Below are 25,657 nucleotides of genomic sequence, written 5' to 3'. Positions count from 1 at the left end.
ATCCATCTCTTGATTACTCACATTCATAACGTCTGACGGTAAAAGAGTTTCTGCTGCGGGGAGATGCATCACCCACGCACAAAGTCATTACACAAAGCTGTGGTTCAACGCCACCACTCTGGTCCAGACTGAAATATCTCAACAACTATCGGCATGACATTTTGTACAGGTGTTCATGTTCCCCAGAGGATGAACCCTTTAATGATCCCCTGGCTTCTCCTCTAGCGCCACCATGAGGTTTATATTTGTGGCTTTCAGTGAAATGTCTGAAAAACTATTTGATAGATTGCCATTCAATTTGGTTCAGACATTCATGTTCCCCTCAGGATGAATTATAATAATTCTAGCGCTCAACACCGGTGTCCCACATGGCTGTGTCCCCAGCCCCCTCCTGTTCCTGTTCAAACCCGTCATGGTCATCTCACACCTCCACCCTGGTGATAGAAAGCTCAGAAACGGCTGTAATGACATTCCCATTAGCTTTACCTAGCTCTACTTTGTGTTTACTGCTAATTAGCATGTTTAGCAAATGTTAGCATGCTAACACGCTAAATTAATACGGTGAACATGATAAACATTATTCCTTCTAAACATCAGCATTGTCTTTGTGAGCATGTTAGCATGCTGATATTAGCACTTAGCTCAAAGCTCCACTGTCGCGCAGCGTCACGGAGCTGCTAGCGTGACAATCAATCAGCCTCATGTGTGAGGAAGCAGATAACTTTTAACTAACGGAGCGACGCTGTAAGTATCAGGTAAGCCGGCTGCTCCACCTCATCCGTACCACTGAACATGTGTGTGCTTCTGAATATTTGATGAGGACGCAACGCCTCGCTGGCTCCGCACAAAGCCTGGGGATTGTTAATTAGAGCAAGTGCTCGAACCGAGCGCCGCAAACGTGGCCAAACGTGGCCGCTCTAAATTCTCAGAAACCCCCCCCTCCCCTCCACCGCCATCCTTGGTTTCACATGGTCCCCCTGGAGCAACTGGGGACGTCATGTAGGTATGGATCTATATTTAAAGTGTTCTTGCGAGGGCACCATCTGACTGCCCGCTGTAAACCTGACAATGTGAGTCTATATACAGCTCGTTCTGCACGCATCAGAGCTGGAAGACGCATTCAAAGCCTTCTGTCAAACTCCACTATAAAAATGTGAAAATACAAGTAAAAGTCCGACATTCAAAATCTTACTAAAGATAAGTAAAAGTACAGAAGCATTATCAGCTTCTTTGATGGTGTTTTATTATAAATATTGTTTATAATTGAGTCCTACAAATCTTATTTTATTAAAAACAAGTGAAAAAATCTTCTATCCCCATTGCTATAAATGAGGTGGACAAAATAATATAAACACCTCGCTGTATAAAGCAATAGAATGAAGGACTGTTGTATTAGCTAGGTGTACCTAATAAACTTTATTTATTCTATCGATTATTTAATGTGATTTATCTGGTTTTCATCATTTCGTTGCTGTCTCTTGTGTCCTTTCTTTAAGCACTTTGTGAATGTGAAACAGATAAAGTTATTATTATTATTATTGACTACTTTGCACCACTGGTATGCACGCTACAGTACTTGTGCATATGTGCATGCATGTGAAGCAGCAGAGTGAGGAGGAGGAGGAGGAGGAGGAGGAAGCGCCAGACGGGGAGCTCGTCGGTCTATTTGTGGCGCAGTGTTTCTCCCTGACAGGCCGAGGCGGTGGGAGGAGAGTGACAGCGGAGGCAGACAGTCAGGACTAAATAGACGTGTCGTTTATTCACATCCAGCTCAACACTACGGAGCGTCTCCAGCCAGCCTCCCACCTCACGGCCCTGACTGTGAAGCCATGATCAGTGGGCTGGAATCCCTCTGTTTACCCTGCTAAAAATAGATTCCACACACTGCGATGACGTGGCATCTCGTGACAAGACCCCCGCCTCCCCCTCCTCAGCTCCCCATCACCCCTCCTCCTCCTCCCTCTGTCATCCAGACTGTAGAGCCGTCGCTGGTGTGCAGCGCTCAGCCCCTGTTGTATCTTTGGAGAGGTGGTGGGGGGGGGTCTGACATGTTCACGTGATGGCAAGAGAAAGATGAACTGAAAACACAATTTTCAAGGGAAAGGATGGATGGATAGACACGACAAGAGAGGGGGGAGGAGGAGGCAAGGGAAGGAGGGGGGGGCGGCAATCAATACCATGACTCATTCTTTCTGCGGTGGCCACTTCCTAACAGCATTCATTAAAGCAAACCTAATCATTTTGGCCCCATAATCAGATCCTGTGAGGCTCCATCTTCTTTCACCCTCCCGCCACACACACACACACACACACACACACACACACACACACACACTCACACACACACGTTCAAACCACGCACACCGAACCTGAACTGGGGAGAAACCAGTGGGGACCAGGGACCGGTGCATTATGTGATGGTGGCGACCGTGAAGCTGCACGATACGACGTCAGTGTTTTAAAGGATTGCTATGAAAGACGGTCACGTTCCCCAGAGGGTGAATCATAATGACTTCTCCTCTAGCGCCACCATCAGGTCAAAGTTTTCACTTATCCTGTGAAATATCTCAAAATATACTTGATGGATTGGAACAAAATTTATGGTTCTTAGACGATGAATCCTTCTGACTGTGGTGAGCTCCTCGCTTTTCCTCTGGCGCCACCATGAGGCTGACATTTGTGGTTGTGGAGTGAAATTACTCGATCATCGTCCCTGGAGCCACGCAGCTAGCATGGCTGAAGCCCGAGGTGATGTTCTCTAACTACTTCCTGCATCTTAAAATACCAAAGACATTTATTTAACAAGGATGTATGATAACCAAAACAAAAGGCAGCAAATCCTCACATCAGAGAAAAGGGTTTAACTACTGGATGGATTGTCATGAAATGTTTTACAGACATTCATGGTTTCCAGACGATGAATCCTCTTAACTTTTCATCTAGAATTTGTCCAGTACTTGTTTGCAAATGTTCGCATGCTAACACGCAACTATAAGATGGTAAGAATCGTACCTGCTAAACATCAGCATGTTAGCATTTTAGCTCTTGTTTTCATATGTAAGCTGTATTTTCTCTCCATATAAATAAATAAATAAATAAATCATAACTGGCCAAACTTTGTGGATGATTTATTCGGCGAATCAGTAAGATTAATATACTTTTTTTTGCGGTGCTGCACAGAAGCTCTGTGGTGACAGGCTGATAAACTCTTTCCAGGTTTAAAGTGTCCTTCCTAGAGAGAGTTTTGGCTCCACTGTTGCGTCCGTCTGAATAAGTTACAGGCTATGTGAGGATCACGCGGTACAGCGTGAGTCTAAGAATAGCTCCAGCTCTGCAGACGCCTGCATTGTTTGCAGGATGTACAGAACGTTTGGAGCAACAACAGGTGGAGTAAAGTTAATTCATATTGTGATTAACGCAAAGACGAAAGGAGAAAAGATTAGATTTAAAAATGTGGACATACATCAACCAGAAATAAATCCTTTTAGAATATGTAATATAATATAAAAATGATCTAATAATGGTGTTTCTTTAAACCCAAAATGCTTCCAGCTGAACGTTTGCTGCTTTTACTGTAAATTAAATATATTTACATTTTAAACTGTTGGTGAGACAAAACCAGAAATCTGAAGACGTCTTTGTGGCGTTTTAAGTTATTTTCCAATGTTTTTTTTTTCTTTTTCTTTACATTCTCGAGCTGCTTTCTCTACATTTTCTTTATTTGCAGCCCTGCAGTTTGGTCCAGTTTCTCATCAACGTTTGGAGACACGTCACGAATCCCAACTCACCCAGTAAAACAATAACTTGGCGATTTTCAGGTCAAAAGACATTTAGGTTAAAACTGGCTAAAAATGTTTTGGATTCCAGGATTAATGATCTCAATGTGAAGCAGGTCCTAACGACACATTAACAAAGCTGGATTACCAACCGGGCAAAGTGGGAAAAACACTGGCGCCTGAAAAACTCCAGACTCACTGCTGGTCTGCTGGTTTCAGCCACAGCGTCTGTCCACCACTAACTTTCCATCAAGTTAAAAATATTACGATATTAACATGAACAAATACCATCAGCTCAGCTCAAATGTTAGCATGCTATAACTGTAACACAAGCGTATTAACATTATCACTGTGAGCATGTCAGGATGCTAATATTAGCATTTAGCTTAAAGAGCTGGCAGTCTTATTGAGGAGTCCAGTGTCAAAACATAGTTGTGATTGTGAAGTATTTCAGATGATATTGTGCTCACATGGCACATGTTCCTAAATAACAAACATTAGCAGAGTGGGAGTGGGGGGGGGGGGGGCTCTCATTAGGGGCCCAATGACAAAGATTGTTGCCCTGGGAGTTACTGACAGGTTAATCCAGCCATGCACAGTGAAATATAGCCATTATATTCCCATGCATAATGTGCAGTGTGCAGTATATTTACAGTTTACAGTTTGTAGACCCACAACATGTCAGTGGTTTTTTAAATGTGCATGGTATTCTGTGTTTGTGCAACCTGTAATTGATTATATATGTGTGTAGTCCATATCTGCACAGCACACACACACACACACACACACACACACACAGCATTAGTCTTCAAACAAGCTGCTGTAGACCAGAATCAGATGTTTGGACCCTATTGATCAGCTGGTTCGTTCTGGTTAAAGCTACAGTGATGGAGGCCACCTGACCACTGCTACACTTACTGGTGGAAACAATTAACATCTGCATCGCGTCTAATGAATGAGATATGTGAGAGTTCATTAGTGACACCGTGTTATCAGGTCTGACCGTCAACAACAACAACAACAACAACATCAGCGGCTCACCTGCAGCTCTGAGGCTCTGCGCTCCCGGTTATTCCGCTGGATGTCCACGTTGCACAAAGGCTGCGTGCAACATCTCGCTCAGTGAAAGGTGGATTTTCACACACAGGTGGTGAAGACGAGCCTGCCGAGCGCGCTGGTGATGGTGTTTATATTCAGCGGAGGGGGAGCGCTGACCGTCCTGATGCCCCCCCCACCACACACACACACACGGAGCGTGCCCCCCCTGTCTGTCTGCCCCGCTCCTGTGGACGGAAGTCACCGCTGCGCCTCCATCATCATCATCATCATCATCATCCCGTACGCGGCGGATCGTGCCCGGTGTGTGAGCTCCGGTGTGTGAGCTCCGGTGTGCGGCCGGCGGCTGACGAGATATTCAGGTTAACAGTTACATCAGAAGACAGGACATCCTTCTGCAGGACAGCACGGGGAGAAAGGCGCCCCCCAGCGGAGACCCGCCGCCTGCAGGCCTCAAACATGGCATTAACCAGAGGCGGAAGAAGTGCTCAGATATTTTACTGCAGTAGAAATATATACTACTACTACTATACAAAATATACTTAAAGTACCATCATACGTTATATTGTTGGATTATAATCATTGATGCATTCATGTGTTCATCACTTTGAAGTTGCAGCTGGTAAATGTGGAGCCCATTTTAATGACTTTACCATCAATAAATCTCTTAATCTTTAATAATAGATCATAAGGTATTAGTTGATTAATATTTTTGTATTAATAATCTACACCTGCAACGTAACTAATCATCAGTGTACCTGTAAAAGCTAACGTAACCCAATACAAATTCTACTTTTACAAAGTTAATAATGTCCAGTTTTGATTGACACACGGTATTAATTTACCGATATAGTTATTATTAGTTATTATTGAGCTTGTTGTGGAACTGGATCCACTGACTACGACCTCAGTGATAAACATACAGTTGACCTCTGGTCACTATGAGCTCTGTAAAGGTAGAACGTGAGTGTTTTACTATGAGAATAAAATATTCTGTCATAATAACAGAGGAGCAAAACTTCTAGTTATCAAAAGAAAAAAAGCTTCTTTTATTGTGCAACAACAACATTATAGTTCCAGTGAAGTTGATGTCAGGCAGGGAAAGACTGCATGACAAAAGGAAGAAGTGCAAGAAAGTCCATGCACAAGCATCGCTCACCGAGAAACAGCCGACCCAGTGAAAATGTGTGTGTTTGTGTGTGTGTGTTCACTGAAAAAGTGTGCTGGTTTGGATTTTACACGTAGCTCTAATCCGGAGGGTTCAGGTCCTGTCGCAAATTTGAAATATAAAGCAAAAAGAAAAGTGACAAGTAGGAATGGAGAGCAAGCGAAGAAAAAAGGCGATTCGATTCAAGTAAACACGTATTTCCTTCAAGTTCGATAATTTGGCCCAAAACAAATATTAAAAACAGACTTATATAAAAGAAAAACATGTAAAATGCACCAAAATTTAAATCTGACGTAGAAAAACATTAAATAAATACATTTAAAGTCATGTCAAATGGAAAAACACTAAAAACGTCCGTAAACACATGAACAGAAACGGCAGTGATTGCGGATGAATGTCTCTGCTGGAAAGTCCTTTTGATCGTTCACATTTACACTGAAACATGGCTGATTTAAAAATCCACACCAGAATATGGCGAGTAAAACATATTAATATTAATATTTCTGTGACTAAAAAAGTAAACGACTCTTACAAATCTGTGTTACTAAAAATATACTCCAAAAGTTGTCATATCTGTCAGACATATAAAAAATATCCCCGAGTAACAAGTAATAGGTATAAAAAAGATGTGGTGTGGAGCTGCTGTACAGATGGACTCATGGCACAGAAGAAGTACTGAAAGACAATCAGTGCCGTGTATAAAACACTAAGACACTAAGTTGTAGCATCTACACCGTGATGTAAAAAGACAGACATTGCTATATGTTGGCCGAGGAGCGGAGGACGTGGAACCTCTTCAGAGTCATGCGGATGGATCCCAGCTCACGGTTCACCCTCTCCAGACGATTCTCTAAGGCCACCTGAGGAGGGAGGCAGAGCAGCAAGCCAACTACTTAGATAATTAATCGATTAATAGTTTAGTTCACGTAGCAAACTAAAAATGTCAAACATCGTCTGGTTCCAGCTTCTCAAATGTTAAGATCTGCTGCTTTTTAGCCACAACTATTGAATTATTAATTGATTATCATAAAACTAAAGGATGAATCCTAATGACGTTAGAGACCCCCCCCCCTCACTTTTCCTCTAGCGCCACCATCAGGTCAAAACTAATGACATCCCCATCAGCCTCAGCTAAACATACACTAATGTTTAGTGCTAATTAGCAAATGTTAGCATGCCAACATGCTAATCTAAGAAGGTTGTGGTAGAAAACGACTGCATTTGTATATCTACATTTCCTGTTGAGCAAGTCAGAAGGGGCAAAGCGACCTTTGACCTCAGAGTGGTTCCAGACAGAAAGATTAGAAGACCTTGGAGTGTCTCAGTTTCATGAGATACGATTGTTGTGGGAACTGGTCCTGACTGGATTTTGTTGTTTGGGGAAGAAGACGTGATACCTGTCCCTCGTTGTTGTTTTCTTGTATATCCACACTAGTTTTATAACATTGCAAATCAGATATCTTTGGGTTGTCGCCTGTTTGTGAGACAGAACAAGCAGTATGAAGATGTCGCCTGTTGTGATGGACATTTTTCTCTGTTTTTCTGACATTTTAGAGACCAAGCGAGTAGCGAGATGATAATCGATGCAGCCCCAAAAGGAAAGACAACAATCTACAACAGATTTTCCAAATAATTTCATCAGGAGAAATTATATTAATCATTATTAAAATGTGTTTACAAGAATCAATAACATTTTGGATGAATTGTTTGGTCAGAAAACAGACAGACAGTCTACAGCCATGCAAGCTGTGGTGCTTTAACACAGCAGTGCTTTGAGCTAAATGCTAACACTCACTGACAACGCTGATGTTTAGCAGGTATAATGTTCACCATGTTCCCCATCTTAGTTTAGCATGTTAGCATGCAAACATTTGCTAATTAGCGCTAAACACAAAGTACAGCTGAGGCTGATGGGAATGTCGTTAGTTTTGACCTGATGGTGGCGCTAGAGGATAAATATTTCAACTGTTAATCGTTGTCGTTGTTTGTTGCAGACTAATTTTTTCAATCTATTAATCGGTTAATCAGCTAATCGTTACAGTTGTGTAATGGGGGGGAAATCTAATCAAACACTATCTAAATTAGTGCTATAGCAAGAAAGGATTCTTTTTTTTAATCAATACTCGTTTGGTCCATAAAATGTAAAAAAAACAGTGTGAAAACGTTTCCAAGCGACGTCCTCAGTTTGCTTTTTATTGTCCGACCAACAGTCGAAAACCCAAAGAAAGTTTAATATAAAATATAAAACAAAGAAAAGATTTGAGAAGCTGGAACAAGCTGTCACTTCAGCTTATAAAAATGACTTATTAATGAATTAATGAATCTACAAAGCTTTCAGCTCTTATTGAACGATGTGAACACAATCAGTATTTGTGGTGTCTTACCTCATCTAACCTGGTCTGCAGACTCACTCTCCCTCCTGCTCCAGGCATCCGGCTCAAAGCTGCCTCGATCTGCCCAAACACAGATCATCATTCATTTATTAACACAAATAATTACACTGATGAAACAGCCGGCACATGACTGGAACACTTTCACTGGACTCTTTAGATTAATCGGCTGGAAGTGTGTGTGTGTGTGTGTGTGTGTGTCCCTGTATGACCAGCAAGGGGGGATGTGAAGCTCCTATAAATAGAAGTCATTTAGGAGTGGAATAAAAACAATGAAGCTGTGTTACATAAGAGGTCGGGGAGGGGGGGGGGGGGGCAGATTAGAGTTGTACTGTCGAGGCCGGCGTGTCAGACATACCAGGCTCTTTAAAGTGAACCAGTGTGCCTCCACTGAGACCCCCTTCAGATCGTTTCCTTGGCTGAGTTCACGAGGACGAGCTGCGAGCCTCCTCCCCAGATACAAACACTCACCTGCAGCTTCTCCTGCGTCAGCTCGTCAAACAGTTTCTCGGCCTCAGCCAGCGAGTGGAGTCTGTCCAGGAGAAGAGGGCTTGAGTCCTCGCAGGAGTCCTGCAGGTCAGATCCACTACAGGCCCCCTGCTCCTCCCAGCCCAGCTGGGAGTTTCCCTCATGTGGGTTCGTGCTGCCGGAGGACTCCGGCTGCTGGAGGTCTGACGGAGAGGAAGACAGAATGTGACCGCCCACTTTATCAGGTCCACCTTTAGTTATACCCTTTACATGCATTTACATAAACCTTTCAATATAATGCAGTCCAGCACACCACCCACTGCAACCTCAATAATAAACATAAAAGAGCATTATCACCTTTCTGACAGTGTCAACAAAAACTGAAAAAGTAGAATTCACGGCGGAGCTGTTGTGTTAGATTGTACAGAAGTTATAAATCACAGGAACGCCTGAAAAATACAAACTACATCAGACAATTTTCAGCGCTGACGCTTTTCTTCCTTTTCCTTTGGACAAAACCTCAGAGTAGCCAGTTATAAGAACTTAAATCTAATAAGAACAAACACGCCTTAGCGCCTAAAAAAGGGTCATAAATCCTTAATAACTGTCCCCCAGGACAAGTGTCTCCCACAGCTGAAAGCTTATTGTAAATCCAGCCTCAGTCTAGATCAACTCCCAAACAGTGGATACACAGTTAAAAGCTGCTACCTGTGTTTTTCTGTCCTGCGTATTTAAAAGATATTCAGCATTAAACAGTGCAGAAATTTTAATGATTTTCAATTGATTTATTTTACCATCTTCTGCTGACGTGAACTGGAGTCTCTTCCTGGGACTGCTGCTGTGGAATGAATGACGTCTCTGGTCAACTGGTTCGTCAAACCTGTGGGCAGCACACGATGTGGTTATTTATTCATTTTATTTGATTTATAATGTAGATTAAAATCCTCTTCAAGAAGCTGCAGCTCTGTCTCTCCAACACTGGCTCGCTAAGCTGTTTATAGTTTGGACTGATTTTAACAAGCCGTGAATTCTGTGACCCACTTTTGATTATTGTATCTGCTGAGTAAACAAAAGGTGCAGGATTGTGAGGAGGATGGCAACAGGCTGACACTTTGTGCTAAACTGCATGGCGACTGTGTTGCAGAGGGTCGTCTGCCCCTTGTGACGTGGTTAGCATTGATGCTAACAGGCCTCAGCCTCTCTACAACAGCAGCTGTGGAGAAAAGGCTTGACAGTGATGAGACACTGATGATAAACAGAGGAAAGGCATTGTTGTCCTACCTACATCACATCTGGATGTTTCCACGTGAAGACGCCTGCTGCAGCATTAAAGGAATACTTTGACATGTGGGACAGATGCTTGTTCGCTTGCTCTCTCATCTCTACAGTAGATGATAAGATACCACTCTCATGTCTGTGCGTTAGGTATGGCACTGGAGCCAGAAGTCACTTAGCTTAGCTTAGCATGAAGACTGGAAGCAGAGGGAATCCAGCCCCTCTAAAACTCACTAATCGGCCTGATGTTTGGTTGGAGGCTACTCAAACATGACCTGATGAGGTTGTGTGTGTGTTGGTCACCTTTTGAGCAGGTGCTCCTCTCGTGGCATCGGGCAACCGAACGCAGTGGAGTAGTTCTCAGTGGGGCAGCGTTTAGGACTGGACTTCGCAGACAGTGGCATCAGTAAAGTTTCTCTCTTTGCTGGATGGAAGAGAACAGCACAGCGTTAATTAAAACTTTAATAAACCGACACCCCATTAATCAAAAACTACATTCTCCAGAGAGTTTCTAGTGATCCACAGATGTAATTGTCTTGCTTTTGTTAGGTAGGCGGGGAGGGAGACGGCCTGTTAAACCTCCGTCCTGTCTCACAAATACTGTTTTTCAAAGTAGTCGAATTCACAATCGTTCTCGTTTACATATTTTTTCTGTTTCTGTTGTCAGACAGCAGAATGAGTAAGAAATTTGATCGCAGCTCATAAACGCGACGTTGACCGGCGGCTGCAGGTAAACACACAAAATAAACACAAATACAGCTATACTGAAAAGAGAGGGAAAAAAAGAGAGGGATTTAAGCAACAAGAGGTTGTCATATTGGAGTACAGCCAAATGCTTGTAAAACATGAAAAATGGCAACACAACAACCCTGAGCTATATTATAGATGTGGCTGCTGAAGACCAGACGTTGTGGTTCGTTGGAACTGAGCCGGGTGCCGTGTACATTTAACACAACAGGTGTTAACAGTCTGAGAGGACGTACTGGGTGTAGTTGCGGGTATGTTTCGATGTGCTGAAGGAGGCAGGGAGGAGGATCTGTGGCCCTCTGGAGACAGACTCCTCTGAGCTCTCAGCAGAGCTGCAGCTCGTTCTGCTCCGCTGTGACTTTTCGTTGTTCCTCCTCTCTCGGCTCTGGCCGCGACACCTCCGGGTTTGACCGCCTCGCGGTCGGCCTGGAGCCCAACTCGCTCCTGAATCACCTCTTTGTGTCTCCGCTCCACAAACCCGACGGTGGTCCTCTGATTGCCGACCCCTGCAGAGAGAAACCACAAAGACACGTGAAGTCCAACTCAGAAACATGTGCATCACATTCAGCATGAGGAGTGCACCAGAATTCACACAAAGATGTAGTCGAGCAACAGAAAATGTACAGTACTAACAGTAGTATTAACAGTACAAACAACAACAACAACAACAACAACAACCATAAAGAAAAGAAAAATACAAAATGCAAAACAATTAGACAATTGCAGAATCCCCAATAAAAATCTTTTAAAGTCATTTTTCAGGCAAAACAATGAACATTTTGTAGTTCCAGCCTCTCGATTGTGGGGATTTGCTGTTTTTCTTTGTCTCATGTGATGGTTAATTGAATTTCTTTATGTTTTGGTCTGACAAAACAATAAATTTAAGGCGTCACTTTGAGCCTTCGGATAGTGTGACAGGCATTATTTACTATTTTCTGACATTTTATTCATATATTCTGACATTCGATTAATTGAGAAAGTAATCGGAGGATATAATGAAAACAATCATAAGCTGCAGCCCTAAAAAGAATATCATTTTCATATCTGTATGTCCAGGCTGTTTTTAGGACGTGACGGCTTGTTCAGGCGCAGATTCTGTAAACAGCCGGCCTCTTTTTAAAGGAGACTGTTTCCTCCTTTATTCTGAGCAACCTCTCGGGCTTCGCTGTGATTGACCACCATGAGCACCTGGAATAGAGTCCTGATCCGGTCACTTCAAACACAGTCACAAACTATAAAACTGATTGCAGCCATTGTTCCCTTCTTTTCCTGCGACTCCTTCGAGGAACAACCTCCGTCACCCGCAGGCTGTTTCCTCTCCTGTATACTTTTTGATTTTCTATGTCTCGGTGCATGTATGTGCATGTATACAGTGACTTCGAGTTGCTTTATATGTGTGCTTTTTTGTGGGTCTGTCATATTATTGTTACACTTACTTATGATCAAATATAGTGTTTTGTTTTATGACTTTTACCCACTGCTGCAAATACTGTTGTTTAATTGGTCTCAAAAAACTGTTATCTCAAAGAGTCACAGTTTTTCTCAAACTATGGGTTCATATTGGTTGTTAAAATATCACTTCCAAACTTTATATGAAGTTAATATGAGGCTTCAACAGTCTGACTGAAATAAATCAAATGGACATTCTTTAATTTACAAACAAAATCCCCTCTTTATGTTTCCCTGGACAGTTTTTCTGCGTTGAGCTGCGGTGGAGTGACACTAACACAAAGAGAGACTTTTATACTGAAAGAACGTACGTTTGGAAGATAGTTCAACTGTTGAAGCCTCATATTGTCTCCAGGAAGGAAGCTATTAAAGGCCGGTATGAACAGGAGGAATGATTAGACACCTGACGTTTGTTTTAAGACAGACTTGAACATGAAGATAAAGATACTCGGCTGTCCTCTTCCTCTATGAAATGTCAAAACCAGCACAGAAGACAAACTGGACATGGAGGTGGTCAACGTGCCCAAACGTGGAGAGACTGTTGCTGCAGAAAGAAGATTATTCGCCTGATGGTTTAAATGATTTTTCTGGTTTTTGTAAAGATTTGCTGGGAAACTTTGTATGGATTGTTTATTTCCCTGTGCTGCTATTATGAACATTTTAAGGGCTTTTCCTGAACCCACTGATGTCTGAGGTCTGATGTCTAACAATTAGCATGCTGAGGAGGGGCTCGGCCCGAAACACCCGTACATCATATATTTTCTTATACTTATATAAGAATATATACTTGAATAACAACACCTACTAGTGGTGTGGTTAATCGTGGGCTTGTGAAAGGATTTATTTGAAAGAATATCAGCGTATTGTTTTCAGTGTTATGTGACCTCATTAGCACATGTTCAAGTAAGAAGTTGAGTTGTAAATTTGAGCAGTAATCAGGTTGGTAACGTCTTGTGAGCGAGTGTGAGTCATACTGTGGGTGGTGGAGCTGTTCTTACAGGGGGCCCGACTCTCTGTCGCTCTGGTCTCCTCCAGCTCTATCAGGGCCCTCATCATGGGCGTCAGGGCGCAGGATCCGTCTCTACGTCCGGCCTCCCGCTGGCCGACGCTCTGCTCCTGGTGTCTGGGCTGAGGCAGAGATTGTTCACACTCTGGGGGAGATGCACACCTGCAGAACAGGAACTCAGTAAATCACCCAAAATCTTCACTAAGTTTGGTTGAGAAAATATCCACAGCAATAAAAAAAAACCTACCTCCAGCTCCCACCAGCTGAAGAGGCGTCCACAGAGCTTCCAGGTCCTGATGATTGATCATTTAATGGATTCTGTGACCTCTTGTGGATACTTGATTGGTTAGTTTGAAGGAATGGAGATTTTCTGCCGCTGTTCAGCTGGTCAGATAGAGGACAAGGTGACTTCCTGCGGGTGACATCTGGCTCTGCTTTGCATTTACTGGGTGACAGCAGCAGGTCAGGATGGTGGAAAAGACTGTGGACATGTTCAGAGGAAATGTACATGTAGGAATCCTTTCCTGCAGTAATGTGTTGTTTTTAATTTCTTGTCAATAGTGCTGCAGCTGAGCAGCTAATTAGCTATCTAGCCTGCAAACCGACACTAGCAGTGCACGTGAATGTTTGTTTAGGGGCTCGCTCAACGAGCTCAGGTGCAAGACAAGACAAATGTTCATGTTTGTAAGTTAGATAAGCAGGAGACGTTAGCAGGAAAGCTAATGTGGGTTGAGAGACAGATTATCAGTACATTTAAGTGCTTACCCAGCCCCAGAAGGTTGTGTGTTACTGTGGGAAGTATAACGTGACCTGGCCTGGTTCTCGTGCTCCAGCTGTTTCACCTGAGACTCCAGTTTGGAGATTATTCTGAGGGGGGGACACACAGAGACACATGGTGGGCGGTAGAAAAATAAATACAACAAAAGCACCTTGAGGTGTTCTTTCTTAATGTACTCACAGAAACTCTTCCTCTCCACACGGAGAAGCAACATGACCTGAAGCTGACCTTTATCTCAACACTGTGCATCAGATCTGCCTCTAATCTCCTTCTCCCGTTTGAGTTTGATGGGCCTTCGTAACAATCTTTAGACGTCTCTTGCAGGTTTTTTTGCGCTCACTGTGTGACTCCATTAGAGCCTGAAGCTGCCAATGTTCTCGCATATCTTATTGCATTTTACACCCTTTTCCAACATTGACTGAGTGTTAGACTGATGTTGTCCTAGCTCGACCTGTCTTTTTCATTTGTCTCGGGATTTTCTGACATCCTCCACGCATTCAATAAAGAGTTTCAGTACAGTACATTCAGTACTTTGAAGCAACGTATTTCCTCATTTCCCCCTTTTTAGAAGGCCACTTACAGATCTCTGGACCTTTAACCCTCCTCTGACACACATATTGATGTTCTGCAAGCAGCAGTTTGCTATCAGTCCGTGAAATCGCTGAATCAACTTGACAGACTTCATCAATGCAGAGTCCATGCGCTGCCTCTATTGGTGCCAATTTGCAGGCAGAGCTGAAACTGCAAAGGAAAGTTGCCGAGTAGTGTCAGCCAATGCTATTATCTATACAGAGTCCATCATTAGGCCCTATTGATTAATCCGCTCCACTCGATCTGCCTACTGTCAAACAACCTCCACTGCAGCTCTTTTACTAAATTGCCGGAGCCAGCCAATGACAGTGATCGGCCTGAAGCTAACATTCAATCAGCAATGTTTAAAGGATTAGTTCTGCATTTTGGGAATTACACATATTGTCTTTCAGGGGGAAACAGCTAGCCTGGCTCTGTCCAAAGGTAAAAAAAAGAAAAAAATCTTGTCATCACTGTAAGATTGCCAGGCAACCAGCAAAGACTCCAGGAAGTCACTGCTCCCAGCCAGGATCTAGTCTGGCATTGTTTTTGTATGGATTCAATTCATATGAGACACAACATGTTAATCAGTGAGCTTTATAGGTACTGGTAGGCGTATTTTTAACCTCTGGACAGAGCCAGGCTAGCCGTTTCCCCCTGCTTGCAGTCTTTATGCTAAGCTAAGCTAACCCGGCTCCAGCTTCACATTTACCGTACAGACGTGAGAGCAGTATTGATCTTCTCGTCATCATTCATCCCGAAATGTCAAGCTATTAATTTAAGGGTCAACTGTGCGTATGAAAAGAGTGATTTCATTGAGGGTCACAAAATGCTAACCAACATGAGTTTATGCAGCACAGCATAGAATATAATTTACCACAATAACAAGAACTGAAAATGAGAGTTGGTATGAACCTGAAATAAGCTGCACAAAAAAATACTTACAATACCCAAACCTAATTGGCAGTTAGCGTGACACTGTGCACACTCACCTCTTCAGGTCTGATATCTGATCGTTGGCATCGACGAGCTTGTTCTCTGTTGACACCAGGTTGATCTGCAGATACATACATTGTTAAAGACTGAATGAAGACATGACATAAAGAAAACTGACTCTGTCACTGTAACAGCATGTTTCAATTATGATCAAATAAAACGTAATATATCGATTCCAGTCAGAGATCCGTTACCTTCATTCCCTCGTGCTCCTTCATCAGAGAGTCATATTCTCCCAGAAGCTGAGGAAACAAAACAACGGAGATGATATATGAGATATGACAGCTAAGCTCAGCGCATCTACCAATACAGAGCATCAATCCGATACCATTCTTATGTAACTTCACATGAGGCTGTAACATATTACGGACTGTGCTGCTGAGATAAACAAGCCTCTTTTTATCCAACCAGCTAAACTAACACTGCAGAGCTGCTCCTTAGTGTTATTCTACTCTTCTGGTTGCTAAAAGGTTGTTGTCAATAAGATGTAATGTCAGTCCTTCATGGAGCTTTAGGAAACATGTAATAAAATCTAATGTTATTTTGTCCAGTGATTCAAAACAACGTCCCCACGAAAAGTGCAGAAAATGTACTTTGAGAAAAGCAACGTTTGAGCTGAACGCAAATGGCAGCACTTCCCGTTTCACAGTGCCTAAAGTCACATTTAGCAGAGGTCAATATCGGAGCAGATATTGATCCAACTGATCGATGCATCCCGAAATCGAAAAACACACCACCCCAATTACAAAACAAATCCCCAAGATGAAGAAAAACATACATTTCATGGCCCCCTCACTACATCAGCTAGACGACTCCAGAGTAGAGAAAGTAATACAGTGAAATACAGATGTGCCAAATATAATGACTAATGATAGAATACATCAACATGATATCACCTCTGCTTGGGAAAAAGATTTAATATCAAAAACTTCAAATAATGACAGTAACAAGGACCCAGTGAAAGGGGGAACTTTAGAGGTTAGCGATGATATACTTTTGTTATTTTTATCTTCACATATTCTCTCTCACAGCCCTCTCAGACTCACATCCTGCAGCATCTTGTACTCTCTCTCCCTCCTGGCCTCCTTCTCGTCTGCCTCCCTGCAGACTTTCTGCACCGACTCCTCCAGCTGCCGGACGTGGGTCTTCAATCGTGCTGCGGAGGCGTCCTTCTCTTTGCCCGAGCGTTTGCTTTCTTCTAGTCGCTGCTGCAAGGACTTCACAGTCGCACCGGCGACGGCGTAGCGCTCCGGCCATTCTGCCTAACAATGTAAAGTCACATCAAAATTAAGGAGCGAGATAGTGCTTGAATATTAATATGCTTAATATCCCTTAAACTGTCGTCCCTTAATTAGGGTCCAGGCAACTTTTCCTACCGGATTAGTTACGTTTAATGATTTAAAGGCCCTTTTAAAGACAAAATACAAAAATATTTAAGAACAATTTTTGAAACAAAACACGCAGGATGGTTTCCATTGACAAGTGGCACACATTAATTGTTTAATGGGGTAACAGCGAGGCCACAACATGAGAGGGGGCCAACTTAAAATACTAAGAGTTGTTGCATTGTAAAGCCAAAGAATCAAATCTGACAAGTTAATGACCTTTATGGATTGAATTTAAGCCATTTATAGCTTGCTGACTATGAGAAAACGATCCATATGAAGTGGCTCTGGGTTTTAGGCCTTTTTATATTTTTGCAAATAACAATACTTCCTTTCTGAAAAAAGTTAATTTTAAAGACGTACACACAAACATAACTGACAATGTTTGCTATATTACGACAAATCACTAATTATAACAAATAATGTGAGAAAGGATTTGAGGTCAATACCAGTTTTTTCTCCAGCGAGCTGTTTGTTGCCTCCAGTTCTTGAATACGAGAGGTGGCCTCAGCCAGAGCTTTCTCTAAGTGCTTGCATCTGTAGATTAACAAAAATCACAATAGTAGAGAGTTAGAAAACAAAATGAAATGGAGCCAAACTGAAGTATAATGTCATGCTGGGGAAATGTGGGGTCCTACAGGACTTCAGTTGTGTGTCGGGACTTTGCATTAATGCATCATGTTAAATGAACTGATTCTGTGTTCCTGCTCCATGTATGTTATGGTGGTTCTTGCATTGATAGATTTGTAAATATGTGAGTGTGAAAGTTCCTCGGTTGTCTTATGTAATCGTCATCCTCCATGACAACTGACCAAACTCCTGCTGAGGAAGACTGTGAGATGCAGTGGAAAGCCCCAGAAATAAGTAAGAAAGTACATTTTTTTTGTCAAACTATAAATATACTATATAATGTTTACAAAAAGATGTGAAGTAAATGCAGACACACCTCTTTGTGAGGGCCTGGTTGCTCTTCTCTAAATCCCGCGGCAGATCTCTGAGCTTCAGTTTGTCTCGCAGGATCTGGATCTCAGAATCATAATACGCTTTCAGATCAGCCACATGTCGAGAGTGCTTCTCTCTCAGGTTCTGCCTTAGTCTGAGGAGGAAGAGGAAAAGAAGAGGATGAAGGAAACTGTTTCAAGTGGAGGACTTCTGTGGGCTGTTATTAAGCCGGGTTGACCTGCAACCAGCACTGCATGCAAATCTGATTCAAAAACACTGATCTGAAAGTCATGAAACACAAAGCAGCATGATTTCTTTGCATCTCCCTGTTGTCCCTGGAGCACATAATTCACCACCATTCAGTGCCTGTACGCCATGTTTACAGCTAACTCCAGAAAACACAACATTGACACGCCTTTTTAGCTGATATGGTTTGCAAACAATTGCTTAATTACCTCCAGCAGTTACGGATAATTAATTAACGTTTGTGTCCAATTTTCACTCGCTCTGTTTTTGGTGTCCAACCACCTCCTGAGGAAAACATCTGTCTCTTTAGCTGCTAAATGCTCCACTAGCATTAGCATCCCAGTGAGAACAAATCCTGCCACCTACAGTAAGTATGTTACACTCACAGAGAAAGGACAACAGGATCCTCCAGTGATGACGCTCTCTCCATGTGTGGACTGACTGCAGGCCGCAGAGTAGAACCGGAGGCCGAACAAGGCTTCAGGGTGCTGGTGTGGGTGTGACTGCCCTCCTCCTCACTGGCTAAAGGGGCACTGGCTCTGCGTTGCTGGCTGACTGTGTGGGAGCAGGGCTGGGTCTTATCCTGGGAGGTAAACAGGACTGCCTGGGATGTGTTCCCCCACGAGCTTTGCACTTTAGAAGAAGAAGGCCCGGCAGCTGAAACACTGGAGGTGTCAGAGAGACAGTCTGTATCTCCGGGGTTGGGACTGCACTCCACCATGCTGTCAGGGGTTACAGGGGTCCCTATTCTGGGGTAGAGGTGGGGCTGAGCGGTGAACGAAGGGCTGCTGAAGTGAGAGGGCGACGTGAAGCCGGAGGTACGATCTGACTGCCGCTGGTGAGCTGCTGGGTCCACGGTCAACACCTGAAACACAAAGTAAGGGTTAAGAGTCTCAGCCGAGGACTACGCTGACCACTGATGAGCCGTGTGACATACCTGTGGTGATGAAGGACTGGATGTAACGGAGCCTTCCCAGTCCGAACGCTTACAGTCTGTTCTTTGCTTGTTCTGGTAGATCTCTCTGAGAGACAGCCGAGGCTCCTGAGATGGAGTCTACGAGAGACGGAGAGAAGACGTTTAGGAGGAGAGGTGATGCAAACCAGCAGCCAGATTCTGACCAGTATCAGTTAATCTCCTCACACACAAATGTGTTCAGGCAGGCGACCATGCCTTACAGGTTTTTTGTGCTATTCCAAAACACATCAGGAAATAATGAAAAGTGGGAAGTGTATCTAGAATCCACAGCTGCTTTTAATAGTTTCAATGGTTAGTCTCATGTTTATTACTACAAATGACTGCTGGACTCATAACACATCCTTCAATCAGACCTGTCAGTTAGTAGTCAGTTAGTTGGTACTCACAAGACTCAAGGATGCCTCTTGCAGAAGGAGGTAAGCGCCACTGTCATAGCTGTCCGGTAGCGGGTGATACAGTTCATTCTCATTCAGACGCCAATAAGTGAGGCCTAAGACAGAGAGAAGGATGTAGCAGGATGTTTATTTCTACTTGACGTAATATTGATGGCCACACTTATATAATCAATCTAAAAGATAGGTCTGGTGATATTCTAAATTTTTCTTGTCAACATATCGCATGAAAAGACAAAAACAAACACTCAATATATCTACTAACAAGTATTGTGTGTGTATCACAGCCTGATTTATCTTCTCCCTCCATTGTTGTTCAGAAACAATTAAAACACATCAGTGAGACACACTGTTGACCTGGGTGACATGTTCCTTCATCACCATGAACACACACACTGTAGTTTATTATGACTCAGTCCCACACACACACACACACACACACACACACACACACACACACTGTCCTGCTGCTCCAAATGTGGATTAATCCGCTGTTGAAAATAGTCCCCAACAAATGCACTATTTCCTCCTGTTTGTTTCATAAAAACTTCAGTGAGAAGCAGTTTTAGGAAATTACTGAGCCTTTAAAAAAATGAAACTACATATTTGTGACCAGTTTTTAAAGATTCAGACGTCTTCTGTAGGAACAAATGGGCTCGGGGCTGAGAGCTGGATAAGGAAGTCAGAAAATACTGAGAGACCAACTGGTTTTGGTCTTGTCATGGGATTTGTTAACATTAAGAAGACATATAAAACATTGCCAGACTTTGCATCATTTAAATGCATGGAATGAAGTACATTAGATAAGCTGTGAGAAGGCAATGAACTATTAGACATCACATATTGTTACTCTCTCAGACTGGAGTTGCTCTGCCTTCACGATGGTTTCAGTTTAAAGGATAGCTAGCAAACAGACACATTTGTGAAATGTGTCAGGAAATACAAAAAGAAATTGATAGTATTCTATTTCCTCCTATAAAAAACCCTACATGGTACCACAGTGCCATCTTACTGCCACTTGAGGTAATTGCGAGAGGGCTTCATCTTCCATAAAAACTGTAATACCGTGTATTGTTTATTTGATCGCAGTCATATCGTCAGTGCTTTCTTTACGCTGGCCCAAAGCCTTGCTGTTGTGTGTTTTGTCTGAGTCAGTGAGTTGTTACCTGATGCCTCGGACAACAGGCTGTCACTCCTCTTCAGGGGAAAAGAGCTGGACGACGGCCCAGTCGGTCGCTGCTGAAACCCAATAGAGATGAGTGGATTAGACTCAGCAGAGGGAATTTAATTAGGATAAACACAACAGACATAAACACCCAAAACAAAAACACTACAGATGCAGGGCACCAGGCAGAGTTTTATTATCCCTGTGACATCTTATCCGCCCTAAAGGAGCAGCTGTTACCAAGCGGTGAGTTGTACCTCGTCCTGGGTGTCTGAGCTCTCCAGGGGGTTTTGTTTGTGGGATTCTCTGAGGCTGCGTGGCTGCTCCTGGAACTCAGGGATTTGGGATGGAGCTTGTCCTGCTTTGCTCTTCTTGGGCCTGAGTTTCTGCCGCTGTGCCCAGGAGGTCAAAAGCTGGCTGGTGCTGAACAGAAATGGGTAAGTAGAAATATCATTTCTCTGATGAAACGCTGCCTAAAAAGGGTTACTGCAGGGCTGAATCTGCAGCTCCACTCAGCTTTACGGAGCTTTATCTATCCGAACTTTACTTTACTGTTTTGGTTCACTCTCACCGCTCTCATGGTGTCGTTTCTGACCACAACAGGCAGCTGTAAAAAGCTCTCTGTACGCTACCTGACCAAACAGCAGACAGGCACAGTTAGAGACTAGCTGGTGAACACAGTGGAGCATTTAGCAGCTAAAGTCAGATAAATTCACTTTTTTGGGGAAGCTGAAAACTTTGCTTTTTAAGACCTTCAAGACCTGCAGAGACCCTGTCACAAAGCGTTGTTGTTAATGTGTCTGACAAGCAACTGAGACATACCCAGAGGTTCTCTGCTGGTAGACTAATGGATAAGGTTCCTCCACTCCGAGAGTCCTCTCATTGGAAAAATCCTGCTGGCACCCAATCACAGTTGTCTCCGTGTCTTCCTGGAAGTTAGGGGACCAGTGATGCTTCTCCCTCCCTTGACTACCATCCTCATCTTCCCCTGGAGACCCAGCATGTTCCAGACCTGTTTCCCAAGCAGACAGAGTCCCGTACCCACTGCTGAGCACTGTGGTCGCCCGCTCCTCCCCCTGGTTGGCGGTCTCTGATCTCGGGAGCGGAGGTGAAGGGGAGCTAAAAGGGGTATGGGCAGGGGCTGCCAGGCTGTCATTGTCACTGGTCACATTTTTGGGGACTGTGCAGTCACTGGAGAGGAGGGGGAAGATATAGTCCTTTGTGTTTGTGGTAGTTTTGGTCACTGGAGTTGGAGAGAACTCAGTGTGTGGCTGGACGCTGGCCTGGCGGTTCTGGAGCTGAACCAGGGCTTTAATTTCATCCTGAATCAACTGGAAAAAAGCACATTATCGTTTCACTGGATAAACAAATATTTGAAGCCACCTCATGTGATAAGACACGACTAAATGCATCAAGGCTCACCTGTATTTGGCACTGGTATTGTTCTTGCTGAGCGAGTATTTGCTCTTGGTATTGCTTCTCAACCAGCTGAAACAGATGCAACCATCGGCCCTGTTGCAGGAAAAAAAGCAAACAAAGTGTCACTACTCAACAGCTGGAGCAGAGCCAGGGTGATTTCCAACACTGTCAATATACACTGGCATTCCTTATTGGCCTTTGACCTGTCTTTTCATCTTTATTCTGCAGAGGGAAAGTGGAAACGTAATGTCTGGTGATCGTAAACTAAAGAATGAACTACCATCCAGAGGCCAAAAGGAGGCAGCTCACCTGATGAGTCAGTACTTTTACAGGCACACAAGAAACCAGGTTACACAGGTAATCACACAAGTACTGTAATAACCTTGTTACCATATCAGACACAAATTATTGCTCAAAAGCAAAGTATTTCTGTGCCTTAAAACTTGTCTGGAGGGGAGATTCTTACAATACGCAGCTTTTTGGTGTTAGAGAGCTGACAGCGCTGTGAGAGGACAGACTTTGTAGCGAGTAAATGACTTATTTTTACAATGTGAATGTTAAATGACTTATTTAACTGACTTATTCAGACTTTTACAGGTTATTTAGTGTCAGTTTTATTCGAACTCTGGGTGGAATTATTTAGAATACAAGAGTGCATCATCATGTGTAGTGATATTGATTTCCATCCAGTCGCTCTGCTGTCACAGCTGTACTTTCACTGTCTGAAACCTTTATCTTGGACATGCTCATGTATAGAAAGTTGATTAAAAGCGGTTAAAGCTAATTTGTACTTTCTGCATCCCAAGGACCACAAGGGTCCACAGGATGTGAACTTCATCATCTGCACATATCCATGAGGGTCTGCGTGGACAGTTTGTCTGCTCAGGTTTCTCTAATCCCCTGGCCGATTACAGCAACTGGGCTTCTCGTTTACGTGACAATTATATTATATTATTATATAAGTGAATGTAAACACACCGAGTGAATGAGTGAGTATGTGGCAATAAGGTGAAAAAAAATCTAACTCTTTAACTGCATATTGCTTGTGTGCACATATGCATGTGTGCACATATGCATGTGTGTACTTGTGAAGGGGTGGGGGAAGCAGCTGTGCACCACTGCGATTATGACAAAAAAAACTCCCATCAGAGAGGGAGAAGTGATATACAGAGCAATTATAATTCTCTAGTGATTTGGCCATACAATAATTTACATTTTAATGATCAGAGGAGTGTGTTTGTATGTAAACTAAAAGGCCGCCAGCCTGACGATGAACTATGCAGTAAAGTCACAGACATCACAGTTGTCTGTTCCCTGCAAATCACATCCAGTGTCTGAAGAGATCAGCTGCAGTGTGGTGCTGTGTGGCGCGTTGGGGTCGGTGTGTGTGTGTGTGTGTGTGTGTGTGTGTGTATGTGTTTGTCTTACTGTCAGGTGTGATCCTCTCAAAAAATAAAAGTGACAGCTCAGAAATGAGGCTGCCAGCTGCCAAATGCAGCGCACAAGAACAACTGCCACAGCACCTAACCCCAACTTCACTTTCAACATCACTAGCGTGCTTTTACACTCTCATTTGCACATTTTACAATAACTATTGTCTTTGAGGCTTTGTGATATTTCCCCACCTCACAATCCTTCCAGATCTCAGGGTCTGTCTCTCCACTGCTCTGGATCTCCTGCACCAAAGCCCTAAGGGTCTCCAGGGAGCTTGGGTTGATGAATGGGAGGCTTTTCCCTTGTTCAAATGCTTCATCTGTGCTCAGACACAGACTCCTGTAATAAAATCAAATAATATTAGATTACACGCTGTAAGTATTGTAATATATGTAAAAGACATAGATAATATACATGGTTCTCCAGATAGGATTAAATGTAAGATTATGACATAGCTGCACAGAATAATATGAAACAATGACCAAATTAAACAACTCAATGCTTGATGATGCAGTGGTTTTCTTTTCTCTCTTAAAAACAATTCTACGCCTTAACAAGACTGGACCCTCTACAGCATAATAATAATTGATAATTCCTGATTTATTAGGTTTGACTTCAGAAAGTTAATGCAAAATGTTCTGAAAACTACAACAGAGGAAATTTAAAACAAAATTTAAAATGTAGGGAAACATTTAAATTCCCTTCTAAGAAAAGATAGGTGTCATATTTTGTCTCTGTACAGAGGAACTAGTCTTTTTATTTTCCATATACTGTAGAGTGTTTACAGTTACTGCACCTGATCTTGTTGCATGCTGGTGTGATGTCCATGGGCCTGCATTCCACAGTGCCTCCTGTTGTTTGGGAGGTTGTGTGTCTGCCCTCTGAGACAGCCAGCCCCGAGGCTGATGTCCCCTCAGAGGACACCAAAGAGGTCTCACTCTCCTTACCCCCATCCCCGTCAGCACTGACATGGCAATGGCTCAAAGCCCCCGAGCTGGACACATCCTCAGAGATACTGTCATCTGTGGACATGTTTATGGGCCCATGCAGAGGGGGTCAGTCTGACAGCTGGAAAACAAGAGAGGAGACAACAAGAGGCAGTCAGGCACGTGACGGGGAAATATGGTTTTTAAGACAACAGTTGGAAGTGTCACAACAATAGAAAACAGCAGGATCCAGCTGTTTATTACTTTTATAGCCAAGAATAAGCACTCAATCCGTGTCATATTGCTGACCTAACGTCTGTCGTCGATATTTAAGAGTTAACAAAACATAAACAAAATCAAACATAAACACAATTAGTGTGTCAATGTAACGCATCAGCATCCACTTCCCTAACTACGACCCTTCTCTGTCTGTCATCAGTGTTTCCTGTGTGTGTGTGTGTGTGTGTGTGTGTGTGATAGAGAGCTTGTCTGAACTCGTCAGGTTTGATTGAATACGTAATAAGCTTCGACACCTAGCAAACAACACAATCTACAGCCCAGCACAGACAGACAGACAGACAGCCATAGCCATACAGCGGTTTGACCAATTAAACAACCCCAGCCACATCAACGTTAGCTGCTTTAGCTTCGGTGACAGCCAGCTCCACAGATGCTTCTTCGGGCGGGCAGACCGTTAAAGTTGCCCGTCAACTCCGCGGGAGCCTGGCTCAGTTAGGCTAAGTTATCTAGCCACCGTGATAGCTACAACTACCACTGACAAGCAATTGACTTGGTTAGCTAGCTAGCTAAGTTAGGCTAAGTTGGGTTATTACAGGTTTGTAAGCAGAGCGTAGGCAAGCTGGACAGCGCGGGTGAAATTATAACACACATAAGCCGAACGACAAACACTGTTTTACAGAAGGACGAGTGACGCAGATAACCGACATTAAATAATATTTAACCTACCCGTTGACTTGTATCATCATTTCATCCATATTTCTCTGTGAGTAGACAAGTTGGCTAGCTGGTTGCTGGTTGGCTACTGCACTGCAGTGATCGCTGCCCTGCTGTAACGTTCACGGCACTGCACCGC

The 25,657-nt window shown here is 43.3% G+C and overlaps 1 protein-coding gene across 1 annotated transcript; it reads right to left on the bottom strand.

Moving 5' to 3' along the window:
• Positions 1 to 5,857: 5,857 nt before the first annotated feature.
• Positions 5,858 to 24,670, bottom strand: LOC139301421 (M-phase phosphoprotein 9). Its single transcript, XM_070924815.1, has 23 exons — positions 24,435 to 24,670; positions 23,830 to 23,977; positions 22,208 to 22,297; positions 21,608 to 22,116; positions 21,043 to 21,208; positions 20,787 to 20,859; positions 19,615 to 19,718; positions 19,190 to 19,306; positions 18,639 to 19,117; positions 18,011 to 18,160; positions 17,514 to 17,601; positions 16,726 to 16,941; positions 15,874 to 15,921; positions 15,676 to 15,740; positions 14,101 to 14,202; positions 13,583 to 13,816; positions 13,304 to 13,497; positions 11,117 to 11,386; positions 10,437 to 10,557; positions 9,653 to 9,738; positions 8,862 to 9,061; positions 8,385 to 8,453; positions 5,858 to 6,860 (listed from the first exon to the last, which is right to left on the bottom strand). The coding sequence occupies exons 1-23, from the start codon at positions 24,668 to 24,670 to the stop codon at positions 6,759 to 6,761; spliced, it is 3,867 nt and encodes a 1,288-aa protein (XP_070780916.1). The 3' UTR covers positions 5,858 to 6,758.
• Positions 24,671 to 25,657: the final 987 nt, after the last annotated feature.

This window comes from Enoplosus armatus, chromosome 18 (genome assembly GCF_043641665.1).
Source record: "Enoplosus armatus isolate fEnoArm2 chromosome 18, fEnoArm2.hap1, whole genome shotgun sequence".
Classification (NCBI taxonomy): domain Eukaryota; kingdom Metazoa; phylum Chordata; class Actinopteri; order Centrarchiformes; family Enoplosidae; genus Enoplosus; species Enoplosus armatus.
The sequence above is the reverse complement of the archived record's forward strand: the minus strand, read 5'-3'. Positions and strand labels throughout refer to the sequence as shown.